Source organism: Pseudophryne corroboree, chromosome 2 (genome assembly GCF_028390025.1).
Source record: "Pseudophryne corroboree isolate aPseCor3 chromosome 2, aPseCor3.hap2, whole genome shotgun sequence".
NCBI classification, from domain to species: domain Eukaryota; kingdom Metazoa; phylum Chordata; class Amphibia; order Anura; family Myobatrachidae; genus Pseudophryne; species Pseudophryne corroboree.
In genome coordinates this window covers 496,797,934-496,811,388 of record NC_086445.1, presented here as the reverse complement: position 1 = coordinate 496,811,388, position 13,455 = coordinate 496,797,934, and the positions used below count along the sequence as shown (strand labels likewise).

At 47.3% G+C, this 13,455-nt stretch overlaps 1 protein-coding gene across 8 annotated transcripts in view; it reads right to left on the bottom strand.

Annotated features, from left to right (window-relative positions):
* Window positions 1-3,116: 3,116 nt before the first annotated feature.
* The window catches only part of STYXL1 (serine/threonine/tyrosine interacting like 1), a 136,760-nt gene continuing 126,421 nt past the window's right edge, over window positions 3,117-13,455 (bottom strand). For all 8 annotated transcript variants that reach the window (XM_063953970.1, XM_063953971.1, XM_063953967.1 and 5 more), the window contains one exon: window positions 3,117-3,731. In XM_063953970.1, coding sequence (XP_063810040.1) covers window positions 3,600-3,731 — 132 coding nt within the window. In that variant the 3' untranslated portion in view covers window positions 3,117-3,599. The remainder of the gene's footprint in view (window positions 3,732-13,455) is intronic.

Below are 13,455 nucleotides of genomic sequence, written 5' to 3'. Positions count from 1 at the left end.
TCTACGCGAATTCCTGAATGATTCCGTCTCATCGACTTCAATTCCTAGGTATGATTCTCGATACGGTAAATCAAGGAATTTACCTACCCGAATGAAGTACAGGTCATTCGTCATCTGGTACAATTAGTGCTTAAGCCACGCACAGTCTCGGTTCATTTGTGCATTCGCCTATTAGACACAATGGTGGCGGCTTTCAAAGAGCTTCAGTTCGGAAGACTTCACTCACGTCCTTTTTAACTGGATGTGCTCGCACAATGGTCGGGCTCGCTTCTGCAGATTCACCGCAGGGTGAGGTTGTCTCCAAAGGCCAGAGTGTCTCTACTCTGGTGGCTCAAAGTACAGAATCTAACCGCAGGGAAACGGTTCGGCGGCTGGAATTGGATAATTCTCACGGCGGGCGCGAGTCTCAGAGGTTGGGGAGCTGTAGTTCAAAATTTTCAGCTCCAGGGTCTCTGGGCGGATCACGAAAGATTGCGGTCTATAAATGTCCTGGAACTCCGGGCAATTTACAATGCGCTACGACAAGCAGTGCACATGCTGCAGGCTCAGGCTGTTCAGGTGCAGTCAGACAACGCGACGGCGGTCGCATACATCAACAAACAAGGAGGAATGAAAAGCCGCATGGCCATGCGGGAAGTAGCTCGAATCCTCAATTGTGCCGAGGTGATTTTGTCGGCAGTATTCATTCCGGGAGTGGACAACTGGGAGGCGGATTATCTCAGCTGTCGGGATTTTTATCCAGGATGTGCATTAAATCCAGAAGTGTTTCGCATGTTGGTCCAGAGGTGGGGTTACCCGCAAGTGGACCTGATGGCATCTCGCCACAATTATCAAATGCCCCAGTACGTGTCCAGAACAAGAGATCCAAAGGCAGTGGCGGTGGATGCTCTCACAATCACGTGGCCATACAGTCTCGTGTATCTGTTCCACCGTTTTCCGCTGCTCCCTCTGTTGCTAAAATGGATCAAAAGAGAGTCCGTCACAGTCATACTAGTGGCGCCTCATTGGCCTTGGAGAGCTTGGTTTCGGATCTTCGCAGTCTACTCGCGGACGTTCCTTGGCCGCTCCCACTGCATCCGGACCTGTTACATCACGGTCCGTTCTTTTTCTCCGATTTAGCGCGGCTGCGTTGACGGAGTGGCTGTTGAGACAGCCCTCTTAAAAAGAGAGGGCATTCCAGAATAGGTTATACCAACCATGTTACATGCTAGTAAGCCAGTTACGGCAGCTCATTATTACAGAGTTTTGCGTGCCTATATAGGTTGGTGCGAAGTTCGGAAGTTTCCGACATCATCTTTCAAGTTATCCCGTCTTTTTTGTTATGTCTACAGATGGGGTTAGATGGAGGTCGGCGTTTATCCATACTAAAGGTGCAGATATCTGCGTTGTCAATTTATTTTCAAAGAAGATTGGCTCTATTGCCGTCGGTACACACCTTTATGCAGGGTGTCCTCAAAGTACAGCCTCCTTTTCACTCCACTTACTGCGCCGTGGGACTTGAATCTGGTTTTAGATTGCTTATAGTCTTTTTATTTCGAACCCTTACAACAAGTGGATATTAAGTTTCTCACTTGGGAAACAATTTCTCTCCTAGCCTTAGCTTCGGCAGGGCGGGTTTCAGATTTGGGTGCCTTGTCATGCAAGCCACCGTATTTAGTGTTTCATAATGACAGAGCGGAACTTTGGACGAATCCCGCTTTCCTACCAAAAGTAGGGTCCTCTTTTCACATCAATCATCCAATAGTAGTTCCTGTGTTAACAGGAGATTCTGGAATTTTGGTTGGGGTACGCGCATTACGCGTTTATGTATTCCGAACGTCTACAGTTCCTAAGACGGATACGTTGTTATCCTCTATGATGTGGCCAAAATGGGTTGGCCACCTTCTAAGCAGACCTTATCCAGATGGATAAAACTGACCATACATCAGGCTTACCTTCATGCTAGGTTACAGCCGCCTACATCAGTAACAGCTCATTCCACATGTTCTCCGGGAATGTCATGGGCAGCTGGTCGTGGAGTTCTACGACACAGCTTTTGCAGGGCGGCTACATGGTCTTCAGTGCACATGTTTGTGCGCTTTTACAAGTTTGATACTTTTGCGGCATCAGCATCTAGCTTTGGCCGTCTAGTGTTACAGGTGCCAAACAGCTCTCCCGCCCAGGGGGGGAACTTTGGTACGTCCCTAGAGTACTCCAGTGACCCCTAGTGGATGAAAAAGAAAATAAGATTTTGGTACTTACCAGGTAAATCCTTTTCTTTGAATCCATAGGGGGCACTGGACGCCCACCCAGAGCAGTTTTCCTGGCTTGTGGTAAGTTCAAGGGATCTTATGGTAACACACTCTCACCAACTGGTTCAAATTAGCAAGTTTATTGGGTTGGTGTCAACTGATAGTTGTCAGTAACGTTATGTGTCAACTTTATTGTTGTCTGTTTGTTATATGTAATTCTCCATTAACCTCTATAGCTCCTGTTCGGCTCAGTAAAAAAACAAAACACTGAGGTACTCTGGGATATGGAGGGGAGAAGTAGTCTCAAATTTTAACTTATTCAGTGCCTAGTTCCTGTGGAACCGTCCATATCCCTAGAGTACTCCAGTGCCCCCTATGGATTCAAAGAAAGGATTTACCTGGTAAGTACCAAAATCCTATTTTTTTAATTAGCACAAGGCATTGTTGAATATTGTCTCATTTAGGAGTTCTATTGCCTCTGATCACATGCCATTATATCTTAGGATGGGTTCGGTATTTAATAACGGCGGTTGGGATGCCCGCGGTCACATGACCGACACTGAAGATCCCGACTGCGAATGGGGTTTTATAAACCTCCTCACTACCCTAACCAAACCTGCTATGGCTAACCAACCCCCCGGTGACTAACCCTTACATCCCTCTCCCCTAAACCTAACCCGTATCCCGATACTCACCTTTTGGATGTCGGGTATTGGTCTTCAGGTGCCAGCGTTCTGAGTGGTGTTGGGATTCCAACGTCAGTCACATAATGACCGCCGGCATCCCAACCGCTGGAATGCACAATGCATCCCCTTAGGAAAACTATCTAAAGGCTATGCTAAAATAAATCAACAGCTGATAAAAATAAGGAAACTGCAAACAATATTTTAATGTTATCTATTTAATGTGCTGTTTGCATGGAAATTATGCATTATGGAGAAAATATTACCATTGCCTGGTCAGTGGATATGGGGTGCAACACCCATGAAGAAGTTTTCAGAATATTTATACTATGACTAGTATTTTTGAACAAACAACTCAACTTTAGTATTTAATTTAAGGCTGCTGTGATGAGGTATGGTCCAAGTAAAATTATTTTAATCAAAATTCAAAACAAAAAATACCCCATAAAACAAAACAACACAACTAAGCACAGATGTTACAATCTGTATTTTGGGTTATGAAAGCAACTATAACAATGCTGTAGCAGAGATTAAATAACGAATGACAGAATTGGTACATGGTACAGCAACACTGCAGTGGGTTGGTTTATCTTGTCAGATATCTTCCATCCTGTGAATGCTGGTGCGCTTATTTAAAGCATCTGTAACTGATGAGTAAACATTTTTTGTAGTAAAACAATGTTGATCAAAATTTAGGATCTGATATGTCCGTATTCTGCTGCCCAATAATTGTCTTTTCCCATTCTGACAGTTGCTGCACAAAACCTCTGTTTGGTCTCATGTTGGTTTTGCACTTAAGAACATGATTCCAAGCTTCCTGAAAAAGGAAAGAAACATATAATCTCATCAGTGGACAATATTTTGAAGTGTTCCTAGCTACTGTGATGCCAGAGGTGGCAACTGACGTAGTGCCCGGCCTTTCTGTCCCCTGTCAACATTTGTTTGCACTTTAAAAAATAAAACACTTTTTGAGATTTCTAAGTCTTATTGCAGTGTTTTCCAACCTCGAGTCTCAAGCTGTACTAAGGGGATGACTACATTTTTATGCTGGCTTTAAACTCCCAGGTTATGTCTCTGGGAGCCATTCAATTACTTCTCTTGACTAGCCCAGAAGCCCTACTCAACAGATTTCTGATTGCACCTCAAGATGGTGTGAGCAGAAATCCATGGTAAATGTAGCCTCGGGACTATTGTTACTGAATAGTGCTAAGTGCCCGGGAGCAGAATTCTCACATAATAATTGAATCCCTCTCTAATACTGGGTACACACCTAAAGATATATCTGCAGATCAATTCATCTGCAGATATATCTAAAGCCGGATCGGGCAGTGTGCTGTGCATACACACTGCCCGATCCGTCGTGGACTGACGTTATTTTCAGATAAGGATGTCGGGACTTGGGGGGTGCAAACTTGTTACAAAATCGTTATTTTCAGATAAGAATGTCGGGACTTGGGGGGGTCACCCCTGGGGGGTGCAAACTTCTTACAAAATCATTATTTTCAGATAAGGATGTCGGGACTTGGGGGGTGCAAACTTCTTACAAAATCGTTATTTTCAGATAAGGATGTCGGGACTTGGGGGGTGCAAACTTGTTACAAAATCATTATTTTCAGATAAGAATGTCAGGACTTGGGGGGTCATTGCGCACGCACATCGTTGCCCGGCGACAGCAACGACGCCGGGAAAGAGGAAAGCGGTCGCAGCGGCGACCGCAAGCAGATTGACAGGAGGAAGGCGTGTCAGGGCGTCAACTGACCGTTTTCTGGGAGTGGTCCAGCGAACGCAGGCGTGTCCAGGCGTTTTGAGGGCGGATGTCTGACATCAATCCCGGGACCTGCATCGCTGGATACATCGCAAATAGTAAGTAGGTCTAGGGCTGGTCTTGTTTTACGTGAAACTTTTTTTAGCATAGCAGGGCTGCACAAGCGTTCACAGCCCTGCTATGCTAAAATACACTCCCCCATAGGCAGCGTCACGTTGCTGGCTGCGATCAACTCGGAATGACCCCCCTGGATCTGAACCCCTTGGATACCTCCCTCTCCCCCCTCCTACTGACTAGTTAGGCAATTATCTAACTTGGGACAATAATAAGATTTTACTCACCGGTAAATCTATTTCTCGTAGTCCGTAGTGGATGCTGGGGACTCCGTAAGGACCATGGGGAATAGACGGGCTCCGCAGGAGACTGGGCACTCTAAAGAAAGATTTAGGACTATCTGGTGTGCACTGGCTCCTCCCCCTATGACCCTCCTCCAAGCCTCAGTTAGGAACTGTGCCCGGAAGAGCTGACACAATAAGGAAGGATTTTGAATCCCGGGTAAGACTCATACCAGCCACACCAATCACACCATATAACACATGATAGGAACCCCGGTTAACAGTATGATAACAATTGGAGCCTCTGAAGAGATGGCTCACAACAAAACCCGATTTTTGTAACAATAACTATGTACAAGTATTGCAGACAATCCGCACTTGGGATGGGCGCCCAGCATCCACTACGGACTACGAGAAATAGATTTACCGGTGAGTAAAATCTTATTTTCTCTGACGTCCTAGTGGATGCTGGGGACTCCGTAAGGACCATGGGGATTATACCAAAGCTCCCAAACGGGCGGGAGAGTGCGGATGACTCTGCAGCACCGAATGAGAGAACTCCAGGTCCTCCTCAGCCAGGGAATTAAATTTGTAGAATTTAGCAAACGTGTTTGCCCCTGACCAAGTAGCTGCTCGGCAAAGTTGTAAAGCCGAGACCCCTCGGGCAGCCGCCCAAGATGAGCCCACCTTCCTTATGGAATGGGCTTTTATTGATTTAGGCTGCGGTAATCCTACCGCAGAATGCGCCATCTGAATAGTGCTACAAATCCAGCGCGCAATAGACTGCTTAGAAGCAGGAGCACCCAGCTTGTTGGGTGCATACAGGATAAACAGCGAGTCAGTTTTTCTGACTCCAGCCGTCCTGGAAACATACATTTTCAGGGCCCTGACTACGTCCAGCAACTTGGAATCCTCCAAGTCCCTAGTAGCCGCAGGCACCACAATAGGTTGGTTCAAGTGAAAAGCTGAGACCACCTTCGGGAGAAACTGAGGACGAGTCCTCAATTCTGCCCTATCCATCTGGAAAATCAGATAAGGGCTTTTTCAAGACAAAGCCGCCAATTCTGAAACCCGCCTGGCCGAAGCCAGGGCCAACAGTACGACCACTTTCCACGTGAGATATTTTAATTCCACAGTCTTAAGTGGTTCGAACCAGTGTGATTTCAGGAATGCCAAAACCACATTGAGATCCCAAGGTGCCACTGGGGGCACAAAAGGAGGCTGAATATGCAGAACTCCTTTGACAAAAGTCTGAACTTCAGGCAGTGAAGCCAGTTCTTTCTGGAAGAAAATCGACAGAGCCGAAATCTGGACCTTGATGGACCCCAATTTGAGGCCCAACGTCACCCCTGCTTGCAGGAAGTGTAGGAATCGACCCAGTTGAAATTCCTCCTTCGGGGCCTTCATGGCCTCACACCAAGCAACATATTTCCGCCAAATGCGGTAATAATGTCTTGCGGTGACATCCTTCCTGGCTTTGATCAGGGTAGGGATGACTTCCTCCGGAATACCCTTTTCCTTTAGGATCCGGTGTTCAACCGCCATGCCGTCAAACGCAGCCGCGGTAAGTCTTGGAACAGACAGGGTCCCTGCTGCAGCAGGTCTTGTCTGAGCGGCAGAGGCCAAGGGTCCTCTGCCAGCATCTCTTGAAGTTCCGGGTACCAAGCTCTTCTTGGCCAATCCGGAACCACGAGTATGGTTTTCACTCCTCGCATTCTTATTATTCTCAGTACCTTGGGTATGAGAGGTAGAGGAGGAAACACATAAACCGACTGGTACACCCACGGTGTCACTAGAGCGTCCACAGCGATCGCCTGAGGGTCCCTTGACCTGGCGCAATATCTTTTCAACTTTTTGTTGAGGCGGGACGCCATAATGTCCACCCGTGGTCATTCCCAACGGTTTACCCGCATTTGGAAAACTTCTGGAAGAAGTCCCCATTCTCCCGGGTGTAGGTCGCCCATCGGAGAATCCTTGTGGCTTCTGCCATCGCCATCCTGCTTCTTGTGCCGCCCTGTCTGTTTACATGGGCGACCGCCGTGATATTGTCTGATTGGATCAGTACCGGCTGGTTCTGAAGCAGGGGCCTTGCTTGGCATAGGGCATTGTAAATGGCCCTTAGCTCCAGAATATTTATGTGAAGCGAAATCTCCTTGGAAATTTCTTCCCTGTGTGACTGCACCCCAGCCCCGAAGGCTGGCCTCCGTTGTCACCAGGACCCAGTCCTGTATTCCGAATCTGCGGCCCTCTAGTAGATGAGCCCTCTGCAGCCACCACAGCAGCGACAACCTGTTTCTTTGCGACAGGGTTATCCGCTGTTGTATCTGTAGATGGGACCCGGACCATTTGTCCCACAGGTCCCACTGGAACGTCCTTACGTGGAACCTTCCGAATGGAATTATGCTTCGCACGAAGCTACCATTTTTTCCAGGACTCATGTGCTTCCACTGGAAGAGACACTCTTTTCTGGTCTGTGTCCAGAATCATTCCCAGGAACAGAAGACGTGTCGTCGGGACCAGCTGTGACTTTGGAATATTGATAATCCAGTCGTGCTGTTGTAGCACTTCCCGAGAGAGTGCTACCCCCACTACCAACTGTTCTTTGGACCTCGCCTTTATCAGGAGATCGTCCAAGTACGGGATAATAAAAACTTCCTTCTTGCGAAGGAGTATCATCATTTCGGCCATTACCTTGGTAAAGACCTTCGGTGCCGTGGACAACTCCAACGGCAGCGTCTGGAACTGATAGTGACAGTCCTGTACCACACATCTGAGGTACTCCTGGTGAGGAGGGTAAATGGGGACATGCAGGTACGCATCCTTGATGTCCAGGGAGACCCTGTACTCCCCCTCGTCCAGGCTCGTAATAACCGCCCTGAGCGATTCCATCTTGAACTTGAATCTTCTGATATAAAAGTTCAAGTATTTTAATTTTAAGATGGGTCTCACCGAACCGTTCTGTTTCGGTACCACAACCATTGTGGAATAGTAAGCCCTTCCTTGCTGAAGGAGGGGCACCTTGACAATCACTTGTTGTGATTATAGTGTTGAATAGCCACCAATACCGCCTCCCTGGCAGGGGGAGGTGCCGGTAAGGCAGATTTTAGGAAACGGCGGGGGGAAGAACGTCTCGAACTCCAGCCTGTACCCCTGAGATACTACTTGAAGGACCCAGGGATCCATGTGAGAGAGCACACTGTGCGCTGAAATTTCTGAGACGGGCCCCCACCGTACCCGGGTCCGCCTGAGCAGCCCCAGCGTCATGCTGTGGACTTACCGGACGCAGGGAGGACTTCTGCTCTTGGGAACTAGCTGTGTGCTGCAGCTTTTTCCTCTACATTTGCCTCTCGGCAGAAAGGATGAGCCTCTAGCCCTCTTGCTTTTCTGGGGCCGAAAGGACTGTACTTGATGATACGGTGCTTTCTTTTGTTGTGGGGTAGCCTGTGGCAAAAAAGTCGATTTCCCAGCAGTAGCTGTGGAAACGAGGTCTGAAAGACCATCCCCAAACAGTTTTACCCCCTTATAGGGCAAAACTTCCATGTGCCGATTCGAGTCGGCATCGCCTGACCATTGCCGAGTCCATAACCCCCGTCTGGCGGCAATGGACCTAGCGCTTATTTTTGATGCCAGCCGGCAAATATCCCTCTGTGCATCACGCATGTATAAGACCACGTCTTTTATATGCTCTATTGTCAGCAAAATATTGTCCCTATCCATAGTAATTTTCCGACAGGGAATCTGACCACGCAGCGGGAGCACTGCACATCCATGCCGAAGCAATGGCTGGTCGCAATATAATGCCCGAGTGTGTGACTATATCTTTCAGGGTAACCCCCTGCTTTTTATCAGCAGGTTCCTTCAGGGCGGCCGTATCCGGAGACGGTAGTGCCACCTTTTCTGATAAGCGTGTAAGCGCTGTATCTACCCTATGGGGTGTTTCCCAACGTGACCTATCCTCTGGCGGGAAAGGGTACGCTGACAATTACCGTTTAGAAATTATCAATTTCTTACCGGGGGAAGACCACGCTTCCTCACACACCTCATTTAATTTCTCAGATGCAGGAAAAACTACTGGTAGTTTTCTCTCACCAAACATAATACCCTTTTATGTGGTACCTGGGGTATTATCATAAATGTGTAATACATTTTTCATTGCCTCAATCATGTAACGGGTGGACCTATTTGGAGGGTACACTAGTCTCATCGTCGTCGACACTGGAGTCGGTATCCGTGTCGACATCTGTTTCTGCCATCTGAGTTAGCGGGCGTTTTTAGAGCCCCCCATGACATTTGAGACGCTGGAACAGGCACAAGCTGAGTAGCCGGCTGTTCTGTGTCGTCGACCTTTTGTGTAAGGAGTTGACACTTTCACGTAATCCTTCCATAATACCCCTTTTCCACTAGCTCAAAAAACACGGGTAAATGCACGGGGGCGCGCATTTACCCGTGTTTTTGGCAAGTGGAAAAGGGTAAACCCGGATCAAGTGACCCGTGAATCCTACCCGGCTATTTACCTGGGTAGGACACGGGAATGATCCGGGTAGGGTGTAGTGTAAACGGGTGCGACACGGCTCCCGTTTACACTGTATGGATGGGCGGCGCTGGGAGATCATGTGATCTCCCTGCGCCGCCCCTGCCGTGTAGCTAGAAGCGTCACCAACCCGGCATATGCCGGGTTGTGACTGCTAATGGGAAAGGGACCGAGCACGGGTCGCAGCAGGGGGCAGCTCCCGTGTCAGGCTCCCGGCTGCGACCCGTGCTCGTAGGTGTAAAAGGGGTATTAGTCCAACCAAACCGGTGTCGATCCCGCAGGGGGTGACATCACATTTACAGGCATTCGCTCCGCCTCCACATCATTATCCTCCTCATACATGTCGACACAGCCGTACCGACACACAGCACACACACAGGGAATGCTCTGACAGAGGACAGGACCCCACAAAGCCTTTTGGGGAGACAGAGGGAGAGTATGCCAGCACACACCAGGGCGCTATATATCACAGGGATATCACATATAAGAGTGTTTTCCCTTATAGCTGTATACTATATTGTATACTGCGCCTAAATTGTGCCCCCCCTCTCTTTTTAACCCTTTCTGTAGTATTGACTGCAGGGGAGAGCCAGGGAGCTTCCCTCCAACGGAGCTGTGAGGGAAAAATGGCGCCAGTGTGCTGAAGGAGATAGCTCCGCCCCTTTTTCGCGGACTTTCTCACGCATTTTTATGGATTCTGGCAGGGGTTAAAAAGAACCTATATAGCCTCTGGGGCTATATATGGTGCCAGTTTGCGAGCCAAGGTGTCAGTATTGCTGCTCAGGGCGCCCCCCCCCCCCCCAGCGCCCTGCACCCATCAGTGACCGAAGTGTGTGGTGTGCATGAGGAGCAATGGCGCACAGCTGCAGTGCTGTGCGCTACCTTGGAGAAGACAGAAGTCTTCAGCCGCCGATTTTCCGGACCACCTTCTTGCTTCTGGCTCTGTAAGGGGGACGGCGGCGCGGCTCCGGGAACGGACGACGAGGTCGGATCCTGTGTTCGATCCCTCTGGAGCTAATGGTGTCCAGTAGCCTAAGAAGCCCAAGCTACCACCATTTAGGTAGGTTCGCTTCTTCTCCCCTTAGTCCCTCGATGCAGTGAGCCTGTTGCCAGCAGGTCTCACTGAAAATAAAAAACCTAACAAACACTTTCTTCCTAGGAGCTCAGGAGAGCCCCTAGTGTGCATCCAGCTCAGCCGGGCACAGAAATCTAACTGAGGCTTGGAGGAGGGTCATAGGGGGAGGAGCCAGTGCACACCAGATAGTCCTAAATCTTTCTTTAGAGTGCCCAGTCTCCTGTGGAGCACGTCTATTCCCCATGGTCCTTACGGAGTCCCCAGCATCCACTAGGACGTCAGAGAAAATTACATGTCACTATTGGGGTGAAATTCTGCAAGGTGCAGAATAATGGGTAAAAAGAGATGGGACAGGTATATGGGGAATGTTGTATGGATGGGTAAACAGTGGTTTTTAAGATTGCAGGTGGTAGTTTACAGGTATTTATATATTTTTTTTTATTTAAAAGTGGCTTTTTTTTACACCACACTCAACTTTTTTGTATTCTTATGCACTTCAAATTTAACTACACTATTTAAACAAAAAAGTTTGCTTATATTTTTTTTACTTTTTTAATGCAGAAATCAGCCATTAGAAGCATTTTAAAAGCTCAAAATATTTTATTTGGGACTTTAATAGACATCTATACTGTTACTGAATATTTATTTGTAGTATTTTGGGGTACAGGCTGATTTCCAAATTTTTTACTTAGATTTTCATTTGGAAACAGCGAGAATTGGGAACATGTATACCAGCAGTAATTGAAAAATTGGCGTGATAGGGGCTTTAGTCTTTTTTTGGGAAAAATCTTGCCTTCAATTGGATATACCGGCCTATAGAGTGTAGTGTGTCACTTTATTCATGGAATTGTTACTCTCATTTAAAAACTTGTTTTTTTGCTACTATTATATCAGAAGGTTTGACCAAAGGATAAAAATCTTTTGTCTTTATAATGTGACCACTGTCCGGGTTCAGTACTTAATACCGGCGGTCAGAATGCAGGCGGTCACATGACCAACCCTGGCATCCCAACACTGAATGTCCCGACTGCGGATGGGGTAAGTATATTTACCCTCCCCATGGGATTCTATGGCTAACCCTCCAGGGTTGTTGGCTACAGCTAACCCTTGGGGTGTGGTGGCTATGACTAACCCCCCCCCCCACCACCACCACCTCCCCCCCAGGGTCCTAGCCCACACCCTGATACTCACCCTTGGGACGTCGGCTGTCTGTGTTCCGGCGCCGGGGTCACCTGAGTGGTGTCGGGATTCCGGCGTCAGTCACATGACTGTCGGCATCCTGACCGGTGGGATGCTGAATACATCCCCACTCTCCTACTGAGATCTATGAATGATACCGATACTGGGTACTACACACTTGCTGATATATCAGCTGTACCCCCGACATGTCTGTGATCACTCCAGTGGGTGATATATTTGCAGAGGCCGCCGTGACTGATATCACAACTGGGTGGGCACATGTAAATGCCACACATCAGGCTGACGATAGGAAAGTGTGTATGCAGCTTTACTATACGTATGTCATCAAAACAAGTAATACGGCAAATTCTAGTATTTAATGCAAAATGTAGACAAATAATGTTCTATGTGCAGGACTTATTGTACACAAATGTTCTACTTAACTTTTATAATGCAGTAAATGAAAAGTATCTATTACTGTTATAAGATAAAATGCACAGTCTGAGAAAACGGTTAGCTGGATCTTATGATGCTGCTGCACCCTGCTGGACAAGGAGTATAAATCGATTTGCAAAGAAAAAAAAAACATGATGTAGACTCAAGTTCTCAATTTACTGTAGGTCTATGTGAATGGTGCATATAGACAGATTTGTAGAATTTGATTTTAGTGCAGTGAATGTTTTAAGATAGTCTTCTAAATAAAATCTAGTGTATAGGCTATGGACATTTACTTACATCATGAGAGCTCCAGTGATTCCAGATAGGCATACATATTTTACAATATAATATATGATGGATAGCTACTAAATATTTAAATATTTATTCCTGACCAACATCTTCTGCGGCTACACATGCTCCAACGTATAACATAACGGTGGACTGCTCATGCAGTTTTTCAAAAGAGGCTGCTCTCATAAGGGGGGTTTAGTCAGATCCCGTAGCTATTTCTTTTATCGGTACTTTGTGCACACGCAGAATGGGTCCTGCGATCTTGTGAAAACGGAGGCGCGCTGCCGCCATTTAGGGGGAGGGAAGAGGTCAGAGATTTCCTGGCCTCTGCGATGGGGTGCCTATGTGGCACCATGGGTGTTGAGTCTACTGATCTGATGCTGTGTCCTATGATGCAGGTTGGATCACTACTGCAGCAGAAGGCGTCTGCTTGTAAAAGACACTTCCTGCTGCATTACCATACAGCGCTGTCACTGCTGCTTCCAAGGAAGTGATAGCAACTCCAACCACATCTGACTCAGGCCCCAGGGTAGAGACAAGTTCTTAAACAGCTACTAGCGTTTATCATTACGATGCACCTGGCTAAGGGCAGAGCTCACACTAACAACGTATGTCAAACTTGATGGCTTCCTGATTAGGGCTGCCTTTGATCTGTTACCTTATTCTGAATTTATCTGTGTATCTTTTTACCTGTGTTGGGCAGGTTTAGCCCATCTGATTGGGCACACCATTTTTTGCGCCAGAATTCCCTCAATTTCATTCTATTTATGTCAAACCTGAGAATGCTTTGGCGGGAAGGGAATTTAAGAACATCATTTGTATAGAAATAAAGAAGTACATTTAAAAAAAACCCACAACAATATTACATGATTTACATTAATTCATTACATCATCTAAAACCTGACAGCTCATACAACACTTACAGTA